The sequence below is a fragment of the Mytilus californianus genome, unplaced genomic scaffold, assembly GCF_021869535.1.
Source record: "Mytilus californianus isolate M0D057914Y unplaced genomic scaffold, xbMytCali1.0.p SCAF_7, whole genome shotgun sequence".
In the NCBI taxonomy this organism is placed as follows: domain Eukaryota; kingdom Metazoa; phylum Mollusca; class Bivalvia; order Mytilida; family Mytilidae; genus Mytilus; species Mytilus californianus.
In genome coordinates, this window is record NW_026262723.1 from 98,500,434 (window position 1) to 98,526,975 (window position 26,542).

Below are 26,542 nucleotides of genomic sequence, written 5' to 3' on the forward strand. Positions count from 1 at the left end.
CATCTCCTCATTTTTGTTGAGCCTTAGACTTTTGTCGAAAAAGCGAGACATAGCGATCCTACATTCCGTCAGCATCGCCGTCGGTGGCGTCCACAAATATTCACTCTGTGGTTAAAGTTTTTGAAATTTTAATAACTTTCTTAAACTATCCTGGATTTCTACCAAACTTGGACAGAAGCTTGTTTATGATCATAAGATAGTATCAAGAAGTAAATTTTGTAAAAAAAAAATTCCTGTTTTTCCGTATTTTACTTATAAATGGACTTAGTTTTTCTGCCAGGAAACATTACATTCACTCTGTGGTTAAAGTTTTTAAAATTTTAATAACTTTCTCAAACTATCCTGGAATTCTACCAAACTTGGACAGAAGCTTGTTTATGATCATAAGATAGTATATCCAGAAGTAAATTTAAAAAAAAAAATTCCTGTTTTTCCGTATTTTACTTATAAATGGACATAGTTTTTCTGCCAGGAAACATTACATTCACTCTGTGGTTAAAGTTTTTAAAATTTTAATAACTTTCTTAAACTATCCTGGATTTGTACCAAACATGGAAAGAAGTTTGTTTATGATCAAAAGCTAGTATCTAGAAGGAAATTTTTATTAAAATTTTGTACTTGTTTATCCATATTTTACTTAGAAATGGACTTAGTTTTTCTTCCAGTTAACATTAGATACAGTCTGCAGTTAAATTTTTTAAAACATTTATTAGATTCATAAACTATCCTGGATTTTTACCAAACTTGGACAAGAGCTTCTTACAATAAAAAAATTGTATCGAGAGGAATATTTTTATTAAATTTTTTCCTCATCTCATTTTTGTTGAGCCTGCGATTAACAGCAAAAGTAGGCGAGACACTGGGTTCCGCGGAACCCTTACAAATTTTTTCAGTTTAATAGCTGCTTATTTGGCTTGAAAAAAGAAATCTTAAGTTAGGACCTAAAACCTCACACAAAAGCTGATAGAAATTAGATTACTATAATGTTGATTCATATTCAAATAATGAAATTTAGACAGATTTTAATTTTAATTTTTTAATTGATCCCAGAAGTCGGACACAATATGCTGACTCTATGAAATTTGCACAAATAGATCAGCTAATTATTTATTGGTTCATCAACAGAGACAAATTATATTTAGAGTTTAGAACACTAGTTTGAATATATTAGACAATGTAGTCCCATTCAAGTTGTAATAATCCATATGCAAACATTAGGTAAGATTCATACATTCATACATACATGAACTTGCATATAAACATTAGAGAACCTTATATAAGTAGGGCCTCAAAGAAGACAAATAATGTATGAGCATGTGTTTAATATATATTGAGATGACCACAGCATGACTGAAGGATATAGGCACTTTCTCATTAGCAGTTACATTACCATGTATTTTAATATATTCAGATATGGAATTTAGATAATTTTACTCTTGACTAAATATGTAGGCCAGTGTAACTGAACATCTAAAAACCTATTGTAACAATGCCATTTAAAGTATTGTTAGTGTAAGATTTCTTCACAATTTATTTCAGCCCTGCTTTTTCACCCATGCCATGTTCTATATTTAAATTTTAAAGTTGATTTAAAGGCCAAGCTTATAGAAACTGTTTTATATCCCCCCTTTTTGTCGAGCCTGCAACATTTATGTTTCAAAAGCGAGACAAAGCGATCCAACTTTATGTAGGCGGCGTCAGCAGCCTCAACATTCAGGTTCAGTCTGTGGTTAAAGTTTTTTTTAGACATCAATTACTTTGTCAAACCTTCATGGAATTTTTATGAAATTTGAACACAAGCTTGTTTATGACCAAAAGACAGTATCCAGAGCAAAATTTTGAAAATATTTATTTTCATTTTTCCGTATTTTACTGATAAATGGACCTAGTTTTTTTTTACTGTTAACAAGAATTAAGATACAGTCTGGTGTTAAAGTTTCTTACACATCAATGACCTTGTCAGATCTCATATAATTTTTTTATACGCCCGTCAAATTTTTGACGGGACGTATTATGTTATACAAATGTCCGGCGTCCGTCCGTCTGTCTGTCCGTCTGTCTGTCCGTCTGTCCGTCTGTCTGTCCGGCGTAAACATGTCGCACCGTAAATCTAGAATGACTTATCCAAATTTCATGAAACTTAACATAGTTGTTTCTTATGATGGTCAAACGATCTGTATACTTTTTGGTGAAAATAAGATTAAAACTTTTTGAGTTACGGGACTTAGTAACTAAAACAGGTGTGTGTTTTTTTTCACATGTCGCGCCGTATCTCAAAAACAATTTATGATTATTGCTTAAAACTTTACACACTTCTTAGTTATATTAATCTTAAGATCTGTATACTTTTTGGTGATGATTCAAAATTTTATTTTTGAGTTATTGAGTATTTTGTTAAAAAGGGGGAGGGGTTTTTCACATGTTGCGCCGTATCTCAAAAACAGTTAATGATTATTGCTTAAAACTTTACACACTTCTTAGTTATATTAACCTTAAGATCTGTATACTTTTTGGTGATGATTCAAAATTTTATTTTTGAGTTATTGAGTATTTTGTAAAAAAAGGGGGAGGGGTTTTTCACATGTCGCGCCATATCTCAAAAACGATTTATGATTATTGCTTAAAATTTTACACACTTCTTAGTTATATTAATCTAAAGATCTGTATACTTTTTGGTTTTGATTCAAAATTTTATTTTTGAGATATTGATTTTTTTTTTTTTAAAAGGGGTGTTTTCCCATGTCGCGCCGTATCTCAAAAACGATTTATGATTATTGCTTAAAATTTTACACACTTCTTAGTTATATTAATCTAAAGATCTGTATACTTTTTGGTTTTGATTCAAAATTTTATTTTATAGATATTGAGTTTTTTGTAAAAAAAAGGGGGGTTTTCGCATGTCACGCCGTATGTCAGAAACTATTTATGCTTATTGCATAAAAATTCACACACAAGACGATGGGCGTATCATGCGCTCATGGCGCAGCTGTTTATTAAACTTTGGCAGAAGCTTTTTTATGATTAAGAGATTACCATTATCCTATGTTTAATCACTGGTATCAGAAGTTTTATCAGTATTTCAAGTTTATAAAATGTTTAATCAACTTGAAATCCATGATGTAATATATAGTTGGTTTTTAAGCAATTTAAATTGTGAGAAATTTCACACATCCTTTCTTTATAGATTGACAATTTCCTATTCAGGAGTTAAGTGTTATCTTAGTTCTTATTGTTAAGATTGGGAAAGTTAGTCCCATAACAATTACCTTGTTACCTGGATTTAATTACAAATTCCCAAGGACAGTGGTGAAATTGATCCTCTCAATCAATAAAAAACAACAACAAAGATTTACATTCATATTGCCTCCCTTAGGTAGAGCTCAATATCTAGGAAGTAAATTTCAAATCATAATTATCAAAATATCAATATGATATCATTGTAAATAATCAACGTGATCAAGAAAAGGACATGAACTATTTTCATATTAACAAGTGGTGAGTAATTGTATTTGTATGAGTTTATTTAGAATTTAATGTCACGATGAATGAACTTTAATATTACATAGATTTAAATTTTATTTGTTGAATACCTTGATACAGAGTTGGCTGATTAAAGGTAAGGAATGTTTCTATTATATATATTATCAGTTAAATTATTAATGCTCAAACTGGTGGGAAATTTTTAAAGTGAAAGCAGGCTATTGGAACACAAGCACTGTTTTTATACCACACAATAAGAGTTCCAATTACTATGAACTGTCCGACATGTGGAAATACAGCTGCCTTTCTTTTTCTAGAAGTGAAAATACTGTTAATTGTTAGGTTTTTTTTTCAATTATAAAACGTTTAGATTAAGAAAAATTAAGGATAAAAAATGTAAAGCAAAGTGGAATTGGTGATACAAAGTGCTTAAAAGACACAAACACAATCCTATAAAACTGTTTTCTTGACTGAATGAGTTAAGGTTGTATTTTTTTAATACAATCTAACCAAAGAGCAGAAAACAGACCAAGGCCACCAATGGGTCTTCAATGCAGCGGAAATTCCTTCACTCGGAGGTGGTCTTCAGCTGGCTTATAAACTATCACTTATCTGCATATAAGACATATAATGTCAAATCAGAGGTGCTTTTTAGGAACATGTATAAAGTTTCTACAAAACAGTGTAGTTTGAATTGAAATTGGCATTAAAGGAAGGAAACTGATTGTAGATTGTTGATTATGAACTTGTGATGAAGTGAAACAATAACATTATTGTTTAAAAGGTATAACTGTCCCATGCACATGATAACTGTTCTTACTTTAAGTACTAGTAGTTACTTACTGACAGTACTTCACACCAACTTAGGTTTAAATTACTTTGAAGTATCTCTTATGAAGAACTTACATATTGAAAGTTGAGACAGTAAAATAGTTATATAAAGTTCTATTGATTTGTCTATAATGTTCTGACAAGTAGACTTATATATGATCAGTAGGAAGGAAGTACTTAGAATCGTTATTGTTTATGAATTTGCAAGTAAAAGGAATCATATATAATTTTGTCTAAAAATTACATGTAAAAAGGCTGGTTAATAGGGAACACAACTTGAATTAATTTCATAATGCAGTTATTTATAATTTTGACTGATGTCTATTAAAATAATTTTTTTAAACTACATATATATATATATATATATATATATATATATTTGGCATATCTTGAGAAGAAATTAATATTCTGAGTAGTCTTTAATGCATTATTTATTCTGTTTTTTTTCTACTTCAATCTGAATCTATAAAGATATATGGTGGTTCCTTGTCTTTTTACACTCCTCCATTCTATCACCAATTCCACACAAGTATAATGCTTTTGTTGTTCCTATGTAATAATAGTAGACATCCTTTTGTTTTCAATATACATGTATTTAAACTGGCTGCAACTAAATTGAGTGTTAGTATATAGTAAGTTCTATTAAACTTTGATAAGCCATAAAAATTCATAATACTCTCTACACAATACATTGTATTTATGGTCCCAGTGCCATGCTAAAGAACCCTTGTAACTCTTTCTGAGTGGTCATTGGGTTGCCTATTATAAAGTAAAATGTCTCCCTATCCAAAATATTCTCATTTTCCAGTGGCAGTATAAATTCCACACCCTTCATCCAAGTAGACCCTGCAGACCCTATCTATTGTATTAACTATTAATTTGTTCTCCTCCTGAACATGAACGAACTATTTGCCATTGGATGTTGAGCAAACAACAATAAAAAAACTCCATTAAAGGCCTTTATTAAAGAGAAAAGGGGAGATAACTCTAACAATTAAAAAGACAGTATTTCCAAACTTTTATTGAATTATTTCAATAAATGAAGCCATTCAAAAGACAGGTTTAATGTAATTTCATTTTACTCTCTTTTGAACTTCAATTCACTATAAAATAAGTACTAAGAATTTAATCTTGACCCTGAAAAATATTCTATTTATAAAACAATAAATTACTGCAGCTGTTGTAAATTTTTCCATATAGATTGACAGGACATGATTGAAATTGATATGTTACTTCTAATGAATGATCAATACAAATATATAGGCCAAACTGGGACATTATATATTGTTAGTATAATAGTTCCAGATGCCAAAATATATTTGAAATAAAATGAAAATCTATTTTACAAAAACACTGATGTGATTTCATAACCTGTTATTTTATTGTTGTGTTTGATCAATAGGTTTCCTGATGTTTTATCTCATTGTAAATTTGATGAATTACATTTATTACACAATTTGTTGACATGTCTTTAAAGAAAACTACAATTTTTAATACAAGGAAACGGAATGACAATTTTTAAGCATTTAAAATTTTGAGGAATAAAAAAGAAGATAAAATACGGTAAATAACCATTTAGGTAAGTTTTAGACAAAATTCATAAATATGATGGTATTGAACTAAAGTAACAACTCATGAATGTGAATGTAAACTCATTGGTAATAGTCAAAATATCACCAAGGTAAGAAAAAAAATTTTGAGCTATATTTTAAAATTTTGGGGAATAAATATTTAAAAGTTTTACATTATTCTGATTATAACTATAACTGATATAAAAGAATGTGAATGTAAAATTCAATGAAACTTAAGTCAGTATTATTTTTTATTTTGATTCGTTTAATTCTAAATATTCCTCAGACTTTACACCAAATGTTTCATATTGTTGAGGTCAAACCGTCAAAAGCTAAAAAAAGCTTTAAAAATTTACTCAATATTAAAGGAGTAGGGGCAATAAAGCCCTTATTTGGCCCAGATATTACTGCAAATTTAAAAGTTATCATACATATTCTTAAAGGAGTATAGGTTCACGAAGGGTTAAGATTGGCCTTAAGAATTTGATGTTTTTTTAATCGAGCCAGAATACTACTATAGAACATAGAAATAGTCGTGATATAACTATTAATACAAAATAACTTCATTTTTGCTCATCACATTTAAAATGAAGAAGAAATGACTCCTCAAGTATGCATTATTTGTGTTGTAACGTCAGTTTTGGTCAAATTTTCAGTAATTCTTAACAGTTTTTAACATAATTTACTTTGGCCGCCACCCCTGATCCAGAAATTTTTTGTGTTTAGTGATTCAATATCATCATTGGCAATTTTTGGAAATAGAACATTTGGGATCCTAGGTTGTGGCCCAGGCTTTCCTCAAGCTTTTAGGTCTGAAAAATACTGAAAATCATCGTTTTTTTGACGATTTATCCAAAATGTGCTTACTTTGAAGCTTAGAATGTACTCTAATGCAGAGATTTGTTTAATCTAGTTGTAAGGTTTTTGAAATATATCCATTTAAGAACCAAATTATGGCCATTTTGATATCTTATGATAAAGTTGAATTTCAAGGCCAAAAAACAACTTGATATTTAGTTATAATAAAGCTTCTCTTAAATTATTTTGTTGTTTCTTGGCTGTGCATGATGCTTTCATAATGGAAATAACGATGGAAAACTACATAAATTCTGTATTTTTCAAATGTTTTCATGAAAATGGTTCATATAATATTATGACGTAATCGTGACATCATCAGATAAAAAATCTTATGTTTTTCATTTTTATTTCTTGACTCTGTGTATTTCCAAATATTATGTGCCAATTTGAAATAGTTGTCAAACTCCTTTGTTTTGAAAAGTCACCATTAAAATCTGAGGATTTTAAATAAGTCACTGCAGAGATATTGGAGTTACTAGTAAATGATTAAGAATTATGTTTCACATGTACCTTTATAATTGTTTTACCAGAGCCATATATACACATGTGTATATATGTCTCTGGTTTTACAATGATCAACAGTGGCGGATCCAGAACCTTTTGTAAGGGGGGCCCTCTCCAGTCATGCTTCAGTGATTCCCTATATAATCAACCAAATTTTTCCCACAAAAGAGGGGGCCAGGCCCCCCCCCCCCCCCCCCCCCCCCCCCCCCCCCCCCCCCCCACTGGATCCGCCTATGATCCAGAGGTTTCAAGAAGACAAGCCACATTTTGATTTTGATGATTTTCAGATATGATCCTTTTTTCCAATGCCCCTTTTTTTGGTATTTAATTTGTGTGACAGTAAAAACTGTAAAATAGCATCTGCATCATTTTATATCATGTACTAGATAGTTTAATTTGAAGTTTTCTATTCATTATTTTAAAAATATGGAAATAGAAATAGAAACTAAGGGAGACAATGCAATATTCACCCAAAACTAAACAATGGATTCTTCTATAAAGTCAAATAGGAAAGTTCATATTGAGAAATAAGGTAAGGTGAAATTGACGTTTCAGGATGTAAACAAACATGGCTAGTATTGAGAATAACTCCGATGCTAATGGGATAGATGTTTGTACACCTTTAATAGGTGAAAATCAAGGTATTTGTCCACACAAACTTTAACAAATAATTGACCAGTATATAAGTTTAAATGAACACCATGACCCTTTAGCTTCAGGACAGTAAAACTTAAATAAAATTTTAAGTTCATTCACAAGTGTTTGACATGGTTTATGATTATACATTCTGATGTATTGAGGATCTATGTGTGTGTTAGTAAGTGACTTTTGAATCTTTTAAAATATACGCAGTAGACATTTTTAATCTTGAATTTCTGTTAAGAAGATGAAATAAAAAAATTCATTTGCTACACATTTTTATATTATTAAACAGTGTTAAAATTTGACTGTCATTTATGATCATCTAGCCAAAGGGCAATATACATGTAAACTATTGCCACCACTAGATTCCATTCATAGCAGTATGTCCTTCTCAACAGGCGAATGTTTTGACAAGAGAAACCTGCTAGCTAACTAAAATTGACCACACAGTCCTTAAAAATGGTATTGCAGGCTTAGAGAAGAAACCATACTTTTGAACCCTTCAACTGACATTTTCTACATGAATTCCATTCCTGTTTGACAAGTGACTGGGGGCCTTCTAGGCATCCTGGCACAATAATTATGATGGTTCTTGTGTATTATCTGATATTTTCACATTATTTGAGTATCATTTCATTATTTTTGTGTTTACAATTAAATTGTTTTATCCTGTATAATCAATGTGAACACTTTGCTACGTCACGAAATAGAAGTTCCTTCATAATATAAGTTCCAAATGGAAAAAATATTCTGGAATATTATTTCCAACGGAATAAATATTACAGGATATGTTCCTAACGGAATAAATGGTATAGAATATTTGTTCCAACAGGAACATATATTATGACATTGTTTATAACAAAGTTTCCAGTGGAATATGCACACAAATATATGCTGACATGCCCACATAATTGTATACAATTCAAGCATCTGTCATTTTGTATTCCTCATTTGGGATATCAGATAAAAAAAAATTGTTATCATCTAAATGTATTTCTTTAAAAAACATGTACTTTTACTATCTACACATTCACAAAGGAATAAAGGGCTAGATATATATCTGACCTTTAGACACTAGTCCCTATGGTATGTACATTGTATGGTATTGCTAAAAGGAATAGTATGTGTCAAAAAATAAATAAACCAATTAAAAGAATGAATAAAACAGTTGCATGCGCATGTATGTCTAAAGCAACAGATGACTCCACGAACCAATTTAGGATTGCTGTTGGACTAAACAAATTTTAAAGGTTCTTTCTGCCATTGGTGGCACTTTTCTGTTGTAGTTGACAATCTTTTTTAGGTGGAGAAATATTGTAACTATGTTACAACAGAAGGAGACTCTACATTTAGTCTTCTCTTTTAAAGTTTTTTGGAGAATTGTTGACGATGACTCTGACTGTCAACCATGGAACTGATACATATGGTTTCTTGGAACTTTTACATGAAATTAGTGCAAAAATGACTACTTCCAGTTTTCAAAATGTCACTTTTTATTTGATCCTTTTCAAGGTCACATATTGTCCAGCTAATACAAAGACATTTTGGCTTTATCATGTACCAGAACAAAGTTACACAAAATTTCAAGGTCAAAGGTCAGGGATCTCAAATCCAAAGACCTCAGGTCTTTAATATGAGTGTAACATTAACAAAAAAAAGTTCAAAATTTATAACATAGCTTCGACCATTGACCTTGTGCTCAATTCCCTGCTTAAGGACTGAGGACCTCGTATGAAAAACATCCAAGTCTCTCTAACTTTCAGTTTATGTGTTACAACAACATACCACTAAAAAAAAAGGGAAATACCTCTATAACATGTTACCGAACTGCTTTGGTCCAAATTTGATAGATCATCCTTAGAAAGTGTCTAAAAATGTCATTCTTTTTACATGTTTGAAGCATAAGAATATATGATCTAAATTTTCTTAGCTTAAAAAAAAAACTATTGGTCATAATGCCAGTTTAAAACCATACATATCAAGGGGTTTGGCCATACAAAAAGATACTTTTTGATCAATGGTAAATGTAGAATTTTTTTTGTCACCTAAAATATTTGTTTTTTTTTTTTATAGAAAATGAACCTTTCCAAATCCTAGAAGAAGAACATCAACCTGGCACTATGGAACCACGTGATTCAGGATATGGGTATAACCAAGAACCAAACTTTGGAGATTACAATAATGGACACCACAGAAGGGGTGACAGTGGTAGCCAAGTTGTTCCTATGGAGGATTATCCAAGGTATTTAAATTTTCATGACATTAGCAAATCATTTATGATATATATTTGTACTGAATTATTTCAAAGAGATTATTTAGCATGCAATTTAGACATTAATTAGATATCGATAATTTTTCCCTTTATATGAACATACCAAAGGGAGATAATGCACAGTTAAAAGTTTTATGAAGGTTGACAGTTTGTAGTGAACAAGGTTTACATATGTATTATAATTCTCATTTTAACCAGACTTTTACTTTACCTTTATACCTGGATATGAAGAATATGTTCAACCTCTCCTTTTCTTTAATGTTCAAATGTAGAGAATTTCAGAATCTCTGAATATTATTTAAAAATTTGGAGATGTGGTATGATTGCCAATGAGACAACAATCGACCAGAGTTCAAATAATGTTGATATAGGCAACTATTGGTCACAGGTGGATTAATATATTTTTGTGGTTACTAATTTTTGTGGATTGTAGAAAAATTGTTTTTTCATGAATATTTGATTTCATTGTTATGCAAAAGTCTGCATAAAAGCCTATGGAAAATTTTTCCTTCATTAAATATTTTAATTCATGGTTCACCTTTGTCAACAATATCCAAGAAAATTGGTATCCAAAGAATAATGATGAATCCACTTTACTGTATAGTCAGCTATAAAAAGCCCTGACCTGACAAAACGTGAAACAATTCTAAAATAAAAACTAACTGCCTGATTTATGTAACTGCCTATTAACTTGTTTTATTGTCTCTTCTGCAATGAAAGTTGCAGAATTCGAGACCTACAGATTCTTATTTGTGGACAGCATAAACTATTAGTATAAAGCTTTATATTTCAGAGGGTAGATTAGTTTCCATTTGTCATGTGTACCATGTTTTTGACCTCATTTCAGGATTCAGCTACTGCTTAAAAAATCTGTATATTTTTTTTGTCATGTGTATTTCCCACTTATTATGAGTAATAGGATAACTATATTAGGTAAATGTGATCCTTATAAAATTGACATGTCCATCAAATAGGGTTCACCGGACCTCAACCTCATTTCATTGATCAGTAATAAAGGTAGAGTTTTGTGGTCAAGTTCATATTTCAGATACTATGAGCAATAGGTCAAATATGGAATAACTTAAAGGTGTACATATCTATCTGGTAGAATTCATCTGACCTTGACCTCATTTTCATGGTTCATTGGTCAGTGTTAAGTTTTCATGGTCTGTTTCTCAGATACTAAATGAAATATGTCAACTATATTTAGTGTATGGAATGAATGCATGGTGTAAATGTCTCTGGAAGGGTTCATCTGACCTTAATTTTGTTTTGTGGTTAATGTGTCAACATTAAGTTTTGGTAATAAAGTCTTTTTCTCAGATACTATAAGCAATTGGTTATCTGTATTTGGTGTATGGTATGATTGTTAGGTTCACATGTCCCTCATGCAGGGTCCATCTGACCTTGACCTTTTTTACATGGATCATTGATAATGTTAGGTTTATGTGAGTTCATAGTAAAACCTTCACATTAAAGACTCAACATAAAATCAATCAAGATAAGTAAAGCAGGGGAGACAATACAGCGTGTATAATATAGATATAGTTTTAATTTTTCATTGTGTGTTTACAGACATAATACTTCAATTATGAGTTATGATCATGTCCCTGATGGAAGTTTTAGTCAACCTCATACTTTGGTTGTCCGTAATCGTAAAAAGTCTGTCAAGTTGGAGCAGATATTTGATAAGTTAGATCAACTCGATCAACTAGATGGTGATGATGACTCTTATTTCCAACGAACTAAATCCAAAAGACGTGAAAGATCCAAGACTTTAAAGGAAAGAAAATTGGAGAGAAATGCTACACAGAAAGATTCATTAAAAACTACAAAGACTCTTGGTGAAAGATATTCTGAAATGAAAAACAATGATGGTGTCACTGCCAGAAATTTGGCCACCCTGATGAGGTAAATATTTTAGTTATACATGTCATTTGGATATAAGGCTGCATATTGCAATATATATTCTGATCACATTGATGTTTGGAAAATTTATTTGACCAATCATAATTTTGGTTATAAATGAAAGTAAAAACATTCTTTTTGTCGGAATTTAAGTTTTCAACTTTAAATTCTTATTTACAATGCACTATTCAATGTTACAAATATTTGTTATTTATCTACATACTGATTAACAAATCCTGATTCTCTACAATTCTGATTAAATTCTATAGAATAAAAAATGTCACATTTGAGTTGATAGAATGCTTTTGCATCTTTCAGCATGCACCTGTATAATATTTGCAACATATACAATGATATGTTTGAGGTGTGATAGAAGGCTTTCATATCACAAAGCATTGCATGCTATGACATTTGTCACATTGTACAATGTACTGTATTATAAATTTATATTGATATAATTGACTAATGCATTTGATCCTCCAGTCCTCTAGTATAGATCTCTTGATAATAATTTACAAAAGACACTATGAAACTTAGCCTGAGTTTTAACCTCAGTGCACCTAGGAGATTCACCATTTTAAGAGGAATTAGAGATTTTTATACTTAAGATGAACTTTCCCACACTTAAATTCTTCTGACTTTTTAAAAGTGTACAGTAAGTGATTCTTAAAGCTGTGCATAAGAAGTATTAAAAGGGTACTTGAAAAAGTACCAATGGTATGATGTTGAGATTGCAGTGCAGCTCATTTTATTTTAAAGGAATATGTGTAATGTCAGTTTTATACAACAAAACTGCTTTATTCATTTTTTTTTTTATTCATTTTTATACGACCGCAAAAAAATTTCAACCGCAAAAAAAATTTGCGGTCGTATATTGGTATGACGTTGGCGTCGTCGTCCGAAGACACATTAGTTTTCCCATTCTAACTTTAGTTTAAGCGAATGGATCTCTATGAAATTTTACCATAAGGTTCAATACCACAAAAGGAAGGTTGGGATTGATTTTGGGGGTTATGATACCAACAGTTAAGGAATTAGGGGCCAAAAATAAGCATTTTTGTAACTTCCAGACATAACTTGTGTGTTAGTGTATGGATCTCTCTGACATTATATCACAAGTTTCCATATCTCAAAGGGAATGCTGGGATTGATTTTGGGAGTAATTGTCTCAAAATTTTAGGAATAAGTAGCCAAAAAAGGGGCAAAAAACAAGCATTTTTCTAGTTTCATGATAATAACTTGTGTGTAAGTGTATGGATCTTTCTGAAATTGTACTACAAGGTTCCATATCAGGTTCCATATCACAAAGGGAAAGCTGGAATTGAGTTTGGGTGTAATTGCCCAAAACGTTTAGAAATAAGGGGCCAAAAAGGGACCAAAAATAAGCATTCTTCTAGTTTCCAGACAATAACTTGTGTTCAAGTGTATTGATCTCTCTGAAATTGTACAGCAACCTACCATACCACGAAGGGAAGGCTGGGATTGATTTTGGGGGTAATTCCTCAAAATTTTAGGAATTAGGGGCCAAAAAGGGGCAAAAAACAAACATTTCTCTAGTTTCAGGACAATAACTTGTGTGTAAGTGTACGGATTTTTATGAAATTGTACTACAAGGTTCCATATCACAAAGGGAAAGCTGGGTTTGAGTTTGGGGGTAATTGCCTTTAACGTTTAGGAATTTGGGGCCTCAAAGGGGCTAAAAACAAGCATTTTTCTAGTTTCCAGACAATAACTTGTGTTCAAGTGTATGGATCTCTCTGAAATTATACTGCAAGGTACCATACCACAAAGGGAAGGTTGGGATTGAGTTTTGGGGTGATGAATCATAAGGGGTTCAAAAAATTTGGGGGAGGGATTTTTTTTTCCTTTTTTTTCTTTAAAATTTTCCTTTTTAAATTGGTTATTTTTGATTTATATATAAAAGCAAATAATAATGATATGGTTTGAATAGGTAAATTAAATTTTTTTAAGTTCTTAGACCACATTCATTCTGTGTCAGAAACCTATGCTGTGTCAAATATTTAATCACAATCCAAATTCAGTGCTGTATCAAGCTTGAATGTTGTGTCCATACTTGCCCCAACTGTTCAGGGTTCGACCTCTGCGGTTGTATCAAGCTGCGCCCAGCGGAGCATTTTATTAAAGATATTACTGTATTATTTATTATATAATGACAAACAAATAAAAAGTTTGTTTATTTTGTATCAGGAAAGGTGTTTTTTTTTTCTTTATCATTAAGAAATAATTCCGTCCCTTATATAAAGTGACATTTTCATAAGAATGTTCATTGGCTGAATTTTTTTTAAATGTTCAACAAGGTACAAATTTCTATATGTTTATATTCAGACTTTGGCAATACCATGAAATCAAATATCCACAAAATGCAATTTTTCCTTAATCCACAAAAAAAGATGAATCCGCAGTAAACCATAGTGTCATAACTTCATTTATATCTTAATAAATTGTACATTACCTGTTTATTGATTATTTGTATTATCTGAAATATGGGAAAATTAAGGAAATGTTGGATAACTTCAGCAATAGGAAATATTGTATAGTTTTGACAAATCACTGTTTCCTTGTAGTTTTAAGAGGAAGAAATTAGTAATCCAATAAATAATTATCTATACTTTATAGTTATTGTCATATTCTAAGATCTATTTATCTTATTTTTTATGTTTGTAAATTTATATTCCCCTTTGCTGTATTGCAAAATAATAAGAACAAAGTTTCTTATAACCAGGGGCATTGTAATGTACAGACATATTTAGTTCAAACAGAAGAAATATTTGTTTGATGAACATTTCTGTCAACCTTAAATTTAAATCAAAGTACTGAAGTACTGAACATCGGATGACCACAAGTTCTTGAGGATGGTCAAAAGCACTTGTCTCAGAAAAAAAACAACATATCTCTTTACCTGAAACTGAGGTTAATGTACAGAGATATATTTTTTTCTAGACAAGTGCGTGCGAGTATGATGAATAAATGACAGGAAATTCAACTTCACCGTAATAACTATTATATTGTAGTGATACAAATCAGTATACACTGATTTGTTGTTATATATTATATTAAAATAACAGTTACATATATATATGATTTGCATCCGTTTGTATATCATTCTATTCTACTGTTCTAATAATAGTGCAATGCAAGTGCATGGTGGACACTTTTCTGTAAAAATTCGATTTTTCTAAGATTGGATACGAGTAGGCATTCATATTTTCCCGCAAAAACAATTACAGAGTTACCGGTCCTGTCGCAAAACGTTCTTTGAGATATTCTTCCGCATGCTTTAACACAATTTTTCGGTACGTGTGCATTGATATTATCAATGATTTTTTACTTATATATATATATCTAACTACAAAACATTTTCACATTATTAATTTATGTTGTAAACAAAAATATTTTTATCAGTATTCATTGAAGAGATGTATTTATATCAAATGACAAGGAATGTTATTTTGCACTCGTTTATGTGCGCATATTTATCATGTTTATAGATCGGTTACAAACCCAAAACTAATTTACATAATGGAAATCTAGGCGATAGCAATACATCGATAATGACCTCAAGGTCATCGCGATGTAAAAAACAACAAAAATATTAGCACTAAGTGAGTTATAGGATTCTTAGGACAGTCCTGAAAAAAAATGTTTTACAATATGCATGGATAATTGCATGAGTGATTAGTTATTGTCTGAGGAAAAACTTTGTGAGCAGATCTGTCACAATGGTTTGTGAATTAGTATAGCTTTGATTGTATATTGCATGTTTGTATATGATTTCCCCTAACAGTCTGAATGTTAACTGAAGTACATGAGAAACCTGTTGTGTAGTAAGTTGCTGTTTGTATAACAGTATGTTAAAAATATCACTTGCAGATAATTATCACTGCAAGTTAGTTATCAGATTCTTAGCACAGTCCTTGGAAAAAAAATTTTACAAAATGCATGGATAATTGCATGGGAGTTGAATTTTTGTTGTATTAGGCAAACTTTGGGAGCAGATGAGTAGCATTGGTTTGTAATGTTGTATAGCTTGAATTGTATATTGCATGTTTGTATATGAATGCCCTATGTATTAACAGGCAGGATCATAGCGAGTGAGTATTGTGATAATGAATTAACAAATTAATTATAGACATGCTTTGATCATAGCTACATTACAGGTTTTACAAAATGAATCAAATTCATTGGGCATGAATTTCATTTCATTGTGCTACAGTTCTTTCTTCAAGTTTGAATCTAAATTTGAGGCACCAAATCTAAAACATTTCAAAACCAATTTTTAATTTCCCTTAAAATAGTTCAGTAAAGAACAGTCTGAATGTTTTAACTATTATGTACATGTGAAACCTGTTGTGTAGTAAGTTGCTGTATAACAGTATGAACGTAGATTATTTAGGTTCCTGCTTAATGAGCTTATTTGCATGAATTTGCATGGAACATGCTTCATTATGATTTTTCTTGCATTTTTGTTTCTCAAAATATGTTCCTTATATATACAGAGTGATGAGTCATCATCTATTTGATTCCAATAGTTTTAAGTGCTATATAGAATTTTTTGTTTCAGATGCATCTTGCTGGAAAATAGGGTGGATAAATCCATTTGAAATAGTAAACATATTCAATTATGAATAACATATTATAGTGCAAATGTGTTTTTTAACAACAAAGTACAAAGTGTCTTTGATATAAACATTTTCATGCAAACAAACATTCTTAACTCTTTTTTTCTCTCCAAATTTGTGGCCATGTTCATGAAGCATAATATATATTTATACTTTTTCAATATTACTGGAAAAAATATGTATCATATGAAAATTGTAAGTAAAGGATAAAGATAAAAAGTAAAATATGAAAAAAAAACAATATGGCATCAAGTAAAGTAGTAGTTTCAGTTCACAGACTTTCAATACCTAAATTAATATATACGATTATTGATATGAATCACTCATGCATAATAAATAGATCAAAGTAAACTGGTAATATTGGTAATCATTTTTATTTTGGTGTAGATTATTTGTATTCTTTACGCCCATCTGGTAGAGTTACGTTTTTTTTTATGGTTGTTGTATCAGTTTCCAGTTTATATTGATACCATTTTAACTACAATGTATTTTTCTCAATATCTATAGAATTGTAATTGTAAGTTTTGATATAAACCTTGTATTCATGGTTCATGTTTTTACATTAGGATCAAGTTGAAATAAGCATCCTACACATTTTTAGAATACCAATTTACCGTACTGAAATACAAGTGGCTACAGAAACACAAACTTTTTTGGGTTTCCATGCCTGTCGATTTGAGATGCATAAGAAATATAGTTAGTTAATGCCTATTTTGATGAATAAAAGGGATAAAAAATAAACCCATTTATTTTAAGTACCCTATGAAATACTTGTTTATTAAAGTTTTCATATGTATCTTAAATATCTGGTCTGTATAATCATCCTTATATTCATGTTTAATTGTTTTAAGTGTTGTGTTAGAACTAATAGATATGTTGTCTTTTAAATAATTGCAATTTTCCCTGGTTTCAGTGTGTTGTATGACCTTGACCTCTCTGACTTTCAGCATATCTTTCATAATCTCGTATTTAGATAAGCCATTTCTGTGATTCAATTCTTTTTAACATACAAGTCTACCTAAAAAATAACAGCTTAAAATACGTGTTATATTCAACAGAATTGAGTGACATTATCAAAAATATGAGATGATATGTTACATTAAATTCCAAATGTGAGTTTCGGAATATTTAAGGTGGATCATCACTTTGTATTTCCTCAGATAGAATTTTCTTATACTTTTTTGCCAAAAGATATATTTTATCATGCTTTTTTCAAAAATGAAATAAAAAGTATGGGTCTCCAGTCTATTTTCAAGCTACAAGTTGGGCAATTTTGCATGGATTATTCATGAAAAAACACTTAAAGAAAACCAATAAAATATATGTTATATTTTAAAACAGTCTAAAAATTCACTAAAGCACTTATTTTTCTTACAGTCTAACAGATTAATTTCCAATCTGTCGCAAAACTTGCAGATTTAAGCATAGAACTAGACTGATCATGCCAATTGTGTACTGCTATTTTACAATCCAAGATGGCAGTATAGAGTTAATTTACCTTAAATGAATTTGAATAACCATAATTGAAAAGTCTCATTAAAACATTAGTTAACATTTTTATGTAAGGTCATTTTTTGTTATTGATTAAAATGCTTAAATTTTTAATTCCCACTGTAAAATGAATGTAATCTTCACCATTCAGGGCTCACAAGCAGTTTGATAGGAATATACTATTACATTTGCTATGCCTTTCTCTTCTAGAGTATGACAAATTATGTGAATTTTCTCAATAATTTTGAAACATTATCAGGATCATTTGGCATGTATGAATAACCTTGATACCATTAGAATGGTTATTTGATTGATTGATTGTTGGTTGCTTTATGTCCAGTGGTGGTTATTTGAAAGTGAGAATCCATCATACTATTTCAGACAGAAGAATATGTTGTAATATATATGTATATTTGCTAGTTACACAAATTTGACGATCTAACATTGTTGGGCTAAATTTTAGATAAATTATATATATACAAAGATATAATATATAAAATATAAGTAAAAAGTTGATGCAGATATTTTTATATTTTTTTTTGTTTTCAGAGATTCAACAATGAGGAAAATGAACAAATTAAGACATGGCAATGGATCTAAGGTATGTAAATATTTATAATAATGGATACTATAAATTCAAAAATGTTTTAAATTTTTTCATTATTGCGAAAATTGCAATATCCATTTAGATATATTTGATATTCTGTAAAGGATTATGCATAAATTTGACTAATAGGAAATATCGGGTATGTTTCAATGAGAGAGCAACCAAATGACACAAAATAAAACCAAAGACATTTAGATATTAACATACAGTCTTAAACAATAGACATTTAGATATCAACATACAGTCTTAAACAATAGACATTTAGATATCAACATACAGTCTTAAACAATAGACATTTAGATATCAACATACAGTCTTTAACCAAAGACATTTAGATATCAACATACAGTCTTAAACAATAGACATTTAGATATCAACATACAGTCTTAAACAATAGACAAGTTTGTATACAATATGTCAAGACTACCAAAGTTGGTTTTATTGTACTTTTGGAGTGGTGTCTCATTTACATTTACCCCTTTCAAAAGTCTAGAATACAATCCATACAGGGAACTGTAATTGTAGTTGGTTTCATCATGTGATTCAAGAAAATAAAAAAAATATTATTGTAGTTTATGATATAAAAAATTGAAAAATAATCATTGAGTTTGTTGTTTAAAGCTACTTCAGTGACAATGGCTATATTATGGTAGCTAGTTTTTATTGGTGGAGGAAGCTGAAGTGCCTCTCCATAAGCTGGGTTCAAACAGTTTACAGTCTAGTGATCACTGTTGATGAACTACTAAGACCTATTGGTATTGGATGTCCCCTTTAGTTTGTGCTTTCACACTGTTAGCATGTGAAAAATCAGCAGATATTATTATGGTTTCAGCACTGTTAGCATGTGAAAAATCAGCAGATATTATTATGGTTTCACACTGTTAGCATGTGAAAAATCAGCAGATATTATTATGGTTTCAGCACTGTTAGCATGTGAAAAATCAGCAGATATTATTATGGTTTCACACTGTTAGCATGTGAAAAATCAGCAGATATTATTATGGTTTCAGCACTGTTAGCATGTGTAAAATCAGCAGATATTATTATGGTTTCACACTGTTAGCATGTGTAAAATCAGCAGATATTATTATGGTTTCACACTGTTAGCATGTGTAAAATCAGCAGATATTATTATGGTTTCACACTGTTAGCATGTGTAAAATCAGCAGATATTATTATGGTTTCAGCACTGTTAGCATGTGAAAAATCAGCAGATATTATTATGGTTTCACACTGTTAGCATGTGTAAAATCAGCAGATATTATTATGGTTTCAGCACTGTTAGCATGTGAAAAATCAGCAGATATTATTATGGTTTCAGCACTGTTAGCATGTGAAAAATCAGCAGATATTATTATGGTTTCAGCACTGTTAGCATGTGAAAAATCAGCAGATATTATTATGGTTTCAGCACTGTTAGCATGTGAAAAATCAGCAGATATTATTATGGTTTCAGCACTGTTAGCATGTGAAAAATCAGCAGATATTATTATGGTTTCAGCACTGTTAGCATGTGAAAAATCAGCAGATATTATTATGGTTTCAGCACTGTTAGCATGTGAAAAATCAGCAGATATTATTATGGTTTCAGCACTGTTAGCATGTGAAAAATCAGCAGATATTATTATGGTTTCAGCACTGTTAGCATGTGAAAAATCAGCAGATATTATTATGGTTTCAGCACTGTTAGCATGTGTAAAATCAGCAGATATTATTATGGTTTCAGCACTGTTAGCATGTGAAAAATCAGCAGATATTATTATGGTTTCAGCACTGTTAGCATGTGAAAAATCAGCAGATATTATTATGGTTTCAGCACTGTTAGCATGTGAAAAATCAGCAGATATTATTATGGTTTCAGCACTGTTAGCATGTGAAAAATCAGCAGATATTATTATGGTTTCAGCACTGTTAGCATGTGTAAAATCAGCAGATATTATTATGGTTTCAGCACTGTTAGCATGTGAAAAATCAGCAGATATTATTATGGTTTCAGCACTGTTAGCATGTGAAAAATCAGCAGATTTCATTAGCAGAATACTGGGCTTCCATGTCATTGTCATATATATTGGTTGAAAAATATGTGTACTGTGGATTTTATTGATTTTCGAGGATATCAATTTTCATGGATTGAGCAAAAATTGTATTTTCATGGATATTAGATTTTCGTGGATGTGCCAAAGTCTATAAAAATTCTACTTTGATGAACATTGAAATACATGGTTCACCCACAAAATCCACGAAAATTGTTATCCCACAAAAATGATGAATTCCATCTACTGTATAAGAAATTATTTTTTCTTGCCACCCTGTGTGTGTTTATCTAATAAATGAACTGTTTTTTTTTAATAAATTACAGACATGGAAAAATGTGAAGAGATCTTACAATGAATTTTCACACACAATCTCACTATGGTACAGTACTTTTAAAAAAATTGAAGGTAAATAATTATAAAATATGTCATAAACATTATGTGATTTGAGAAAGACAATTAGAGGGAATGCTAGCAGTGCATAGAAAATTGTAGACTTTTATGTTTTAGGCCAAGAGCAAATCAAAACTGTTATACAATTGTTATAAATTCATTGTAGTTATATAGTCATGGCAAACGAAAAACTTATACATGTGTAAATCTGTTTCATTATGCCAATAGTATAAATTCCTTCTCTGGTGAAATAGATCTGTAAATGTTGATTAAATTTTTATCTGAGCATAGTTTTAGTACATTTAATTGGAATTATAGATGATATAGGTTTTTTTTTACAGACTTCATTTATGTGTTAACTCAACTTATCACTCATTTAACCTTTAGTCTGTAAGTGAGTCTGAAGATATCAGAGAAGGCAGGTTTCATTGAATGAAAGCTTAAAACAAAGTATGTTTTAGTTTAATACAATATTTGACAATATTTCTGATATGTTTCTCCACTTGTGGGTTTTTTTGTTGTTTTTTTTTGTGGTGGTTTGCTGTCTCAATGATGTTTGATTCACCTTTCTATATTTTTTTGGGCAGATATGAAACAGTTGTATTGTGAACAGAACTATCTTATTTCTTTGTTTTTTGTATGTGAATTTTATGTTAGGTTGCTGCCTAAATGATGTAAATTCTCATTTCCATATTTTTTCCAGGTGAATATGGAACTGCAGTGATGACATATTTCAAATTTCTTAAATGGCTGCTGAGGTTAAATCTATATACAATGTTAATAACATTTTGTGTGATAACCATACCATTTCTAGTATTAGGACCCTCATCTTATGAAGACTCTGTAAGATCTGTTAACAATAGCCAGGATTCTATTGACTGTACGGCAGAATATATAAATTACATGGATAATTTCACCAGTCAGGAGTCAGCAGGAGAAATGGCTATTGATTTTCTTCAAGGGACTGTAAGTATCTGAAAGAAAATAACAAGTTCTTTCTTTAAAAAAAAAGAAAAGCAATACGTGAACCCGAGACCTCTGACTGGTCACCATAGAATTGTTGCTGAATTTTTGTTTGCTTTTGATTTGAAATAATTGACTAGTGAATAGAATAAGATAATGATGATGTTAAAACACTATGTAATTGTGTGTAGATTCTTGCACAAGTCATTTGAAAGCAATGTTGGATAGTTGTGAATAGAAAAGTGTATATATACAGCTACTATTTAAATTTACATTTTAAGGCTTGACTATTTTATTTATTACTTGGGAGTGTGCATCATTTTTTCATAGTCCTATTGCAAATCCCAGTTTCTGCAAACCGGATGTTTAATGCAAAATGCACAAATCAATCGCAATATAAATTTAAGCACTCAGTTTGCTTTATAATCTGGATGCATTTATTTTATCTATCATATATTCATATTTTGTTTCTTGGATGCCTTCAATTGTTCTTATACTGAACTCGTTATTGAAGCTGTCTGTACTTATGGTAGATGTTGTATAGATAAATTAAGAGTCCAATTTCCATGTGAAGCCAAACCCTGTGGCATGCAATTTATAAGAAGCTTACATATATATTTTTTTGAGAGTAACACACCAGCTTCATTTGGGACCTCTTATATACTGACAATTATTTTGGTCTCATAAAACAGTCAAGGGTGTAACTTGAATAAGTTATTAGAGAAAAATAACATACATGTGTTATTAGGATACTTTCTCTTAATCTGTAGTAACATATGTTTGTTATCAGTTAAATGTACCATAAATTTTTTTATTTCCAGTGGGCACTTGGGAATTCTTGAAACTTGCGCAGTAACTTAATACATAACCTTGAAAACTAATTTTCCAATTCAATTAATACATTTTTGATCAACCATGGTAAATCAATGAGACAAGGCTTTTAAGTGATAACTAAGCTGTAATAACAAGGCTATGTTACTACAGGCATTTAACTTAATACATGAGACACTTGGGAATGACTAGGAAGCTTGTGCAGAACCTCATTACATGCTCTTATCATTATTTATTACAATAAATTAGAATACATTGTGATATATGTAGGAGAAAAGACTTTGAAGAGATGTAGAGAAGCTGTAATAACACCCTTTAGTTATTACAGGCATATGTTTTCTGTAATAACATGGGTGTGTTATGCATGATTGGCAAACTATGGGCTGTTATATCTTTCTAAAGTTTAATATACATAAAGACAATTATAATATCAATAGAACTAGTACACAATTTAACAAAATAAAGGATGTATAATGCCCCTTTAAAACATGTAACATACATATGTTATCACAGATTTTTGATTTTTTAGCCCTCAATAACAAATGTATGTTATTTTTCTAAAATAATTATTTAAGTTAGACCCTTGACTGTAAAACATCTCAGATTTTAAGGATTTCCTGAAGTTACTTAAATTAATCCAGATATTCTACAGGCAAACTTGGTTTTGAAGAATATCTTATTTTCTGAAGTTTTATGATTACTTGAACATACTCACAAAAGAACCAATTTATATAAAAAGATATGTAGATATAAAATGATACGCAAGCCGATAGTGTGTTTTGTGAACAGGATGATATATAATGTAAATGAACTAAGACGTTAGGATAGCTTGTCAACACAATGAATACAATTTTCAAAATACCATATTGCAAAGATTTAGATGCTATAAGGTTGAACTATTGAAAACAAACAAAAAAGAATTTAAATTTAATAATTAACATACATTCCTGTCAATGAATCGTTTCCGAAAATTTAGAACATAATATCAATAAACACAAACATCAAGTATTTACTGATGGACATTTTATTTATCAAATCAATCTCTTCTTAAAGTATAACTTTCCACTATATGAATATATTGCTATACAAAATATAAGCAGAGATTTATAAATCCATACTAAACTGTTTAAAATAATTAACGTAGTAATTAAATTTTTTAATGATTATTGTAAAATATTGGTTACGTTTTTTTTTTTGTGAGATGCAAGGATTTAAAATCCTTGTGAATTGAAACCATGCAAGTATTTTTTTCATTCACTACCATTTAAAATTTAGATACTGACTTATGTATACGCATCCCTGCTCAATGGTTCTCATATGTTGCATATAATTTTCATAAATGTATTCACTGTTCAAACCTGTGGGACATAATACACCTATATGTAACATTTTTAATTATATTCTATTAAGGATAAATTTAGTCTTAGTTTAAACTTGATAATTTTACTGAATATTCTCTTGGTCTGGTAGTCTATATTAATAAAATTAAATACTTTTAACAGAAAAATCCTTTTGTTTAATTATCTTTCAGCTTTCTGACCACTGTGTTTCTGACCTTAGATAAATATTTATAACAGAAATATTGTTTTGTTAATTTTCTGCATGCTTCTCGACATTTTCCCAGGCTATGGTTAAAATACAAAATAAACGTTTAGAAATAATCAGTTTATTCTGGGACATTATATATTAATAAACTATTCCCAGGTTTATTATCACAATCCACAGCAGCACGCTGTATTAAATACTACACACACAACCTGTACCGGGACCGTCTCAAAGTATGAATTATATAATTGCGTTATCATTATTCTTGATATTTAATAATTAAAATTATTAAAAACACATATGTTTTGTCAAAAGGCAAATAGGTTCTAACATATAAATAATTTTTAGTCCCCTACCGACGAAGTCGAAGGGGACTTTCGGTTTGCACTCTGTCCATCTATTCGTCTGTCCGTCTGTCCATCTGTCCGTCTGTCCATCCATCAGTCCGGCAAATCAGCTTTCGACACTTTTTTTCTTCTTTCTTGAAGAGATTGATTTGATATTTGGTATATAGTTTTATCATGACAAGTTATAGATCAAGTTCGAATTTTGTTCCAGTCTGATGATTTAGTCCAGAGTTATGGACCATAACTCTGGACCATATCTAATGTTGGAGTACTATCTTAAACCATATTTCTGTACAAAGGGAGATAACTCATTTTTTAAAAGACATTCTTTGTTAAATTATTTGAAGAATTTTTTGACAGGTTTGTTTGTTATTTAGTATAAACTAATTTTCTGAATGCTACAATGTATATATATCAAAAAAAATTATGAAGAGAAATCCTTTAATTAGATAATAATCTATTTGTATTAATGTATATATTTCAATACATTACATTGTGTAGATAAAAGTTGTTGACATTTTATAGATAAGTTACAAATCTATATTAGTTTGTGACAAATGAAAGAAAAAAATATTTGGAACTATTAATTATATCTGATTATAATTTGAAATAGATATACACTGTATTACATCATATCTAATTCTAGAGAACTATTAATCATATCTAATGTTTTTTTCATCATGCTTATAAGATATTGATTGATAATTGGTATATAGTTTTATCATGACAAGTTACAGATCAAGTTCAAATTTTTGTTTCGGTCTCATAATTTTGTGCAGAGTTATGGTCCTTGGACTTGAAAAATTCACTCATATAATCAGTTTTCAACACTGTTTTTAGTCATGCTTGAAGATATTGACATGATATTTACTTTTTGTTTACACCATGACAAGTTATAGAACAAGTTAGCATTTTGTTCCAGTATAATGAATTTTTACCCGGTAGGGGTCTATGTATTGCCATGCAATACTATCAGAATGCTTGTTTTTACTACAACCTAGTCTATTTTTTTACCATCCGATCTACAAATGAACTTTGATTGTTGAAATATACAATGTCACGTGGTAGCCTATCAATAGAGGGACCGTATCAAAGACATAGAAAACTACCTGTATAAATGATTTAAAAATTTTCGAGAGGTTCCGAGAATCTTGTTTCCAGAGATATTTGAATGGCCCATAGAAGCTACCAAAACTCAGTAAAAATATCTGGTACTGTAAATTCATAAATGTTTGCGCTGTTTTTATTATTGCAAAAATTGTGACATGATTGGATATCGCAAAAATAGAAACTTTCATTTTTAATTTAGATAGCTGTATTTGTATGCAACATTTCCTGAAACCGCAGTAATTAATCTCACATTTTTATGCATTTTTCAACAATTGTGTGATAAATGCATGCAGTAATTTTTGACTTTACAGTATCCAATTCACATAGTCATATGTACACCTTTCTTTTAAAATTTTATATGTAAACAAACATATCTGGTTGTATCCTTCACTTCATTTGCATAACATTAAATATGATTCTGTAATTGACTGTAAATTTTCATTTCTTAATTGAAATAACATTGTGAGTATATCCCCTAACATTAAACTCAATAAAGATGTTCAGAATCAGGAACAA

At 30.1% G+C, this 26,542-nt stretch overlaps 1 protein-coding gene across 3 annotated transcripts in view; it reads left to right on the top strand.

Moving 5' to 3' along the window:
• Window positions 1–3,306: 3,306 nt before the first annotated feature.
• Window positions 3,307–26,542, top strand: part of LOC127709187 (transmembrane channel-like protein 7) — a 45,347-nt gene continuing 22,111 nt past the window's right edge. The window contains exons 1-7 of one of the 3 annotated variants that reach the window (XM_052214584.1): window positions 3,307–3,495; window positions 9,960–10,128; window positions 11,734–12,069; window positions 16,164–16,178; window positions 18,747–18,798; window positions 21,164–21,245; window positions 21,934–22,196. In XM_052214584.1, the coding sequence (XP_052070544.1) occupies window positions 10,007–10,128; window positions 11,734–12,069; window positions 16,164–16,178; window positions 18,747–18,798; window positions 21,164–21,245; window positions 21,934–22,196 (870 nt within the window). In that variant the 5' untranslated portion in view covers window positions 3,307–3,495; window positions 9,960–10,006. Of the gene's footprint in view, window positions 3,496–7,767; window positions 7,886–9,959; window positions 10,129–11,733; window positions 12,070–16,163; window positions 16,179–18,746; window positions 18,799–21,163; window positions 21,246–21,933; window positions 22,197–26,542 lie in introns of those variants that run through there. The other 2 variants (XM_052214582.1, XM_052214583.1) reach the window with 2 other exon arrangements.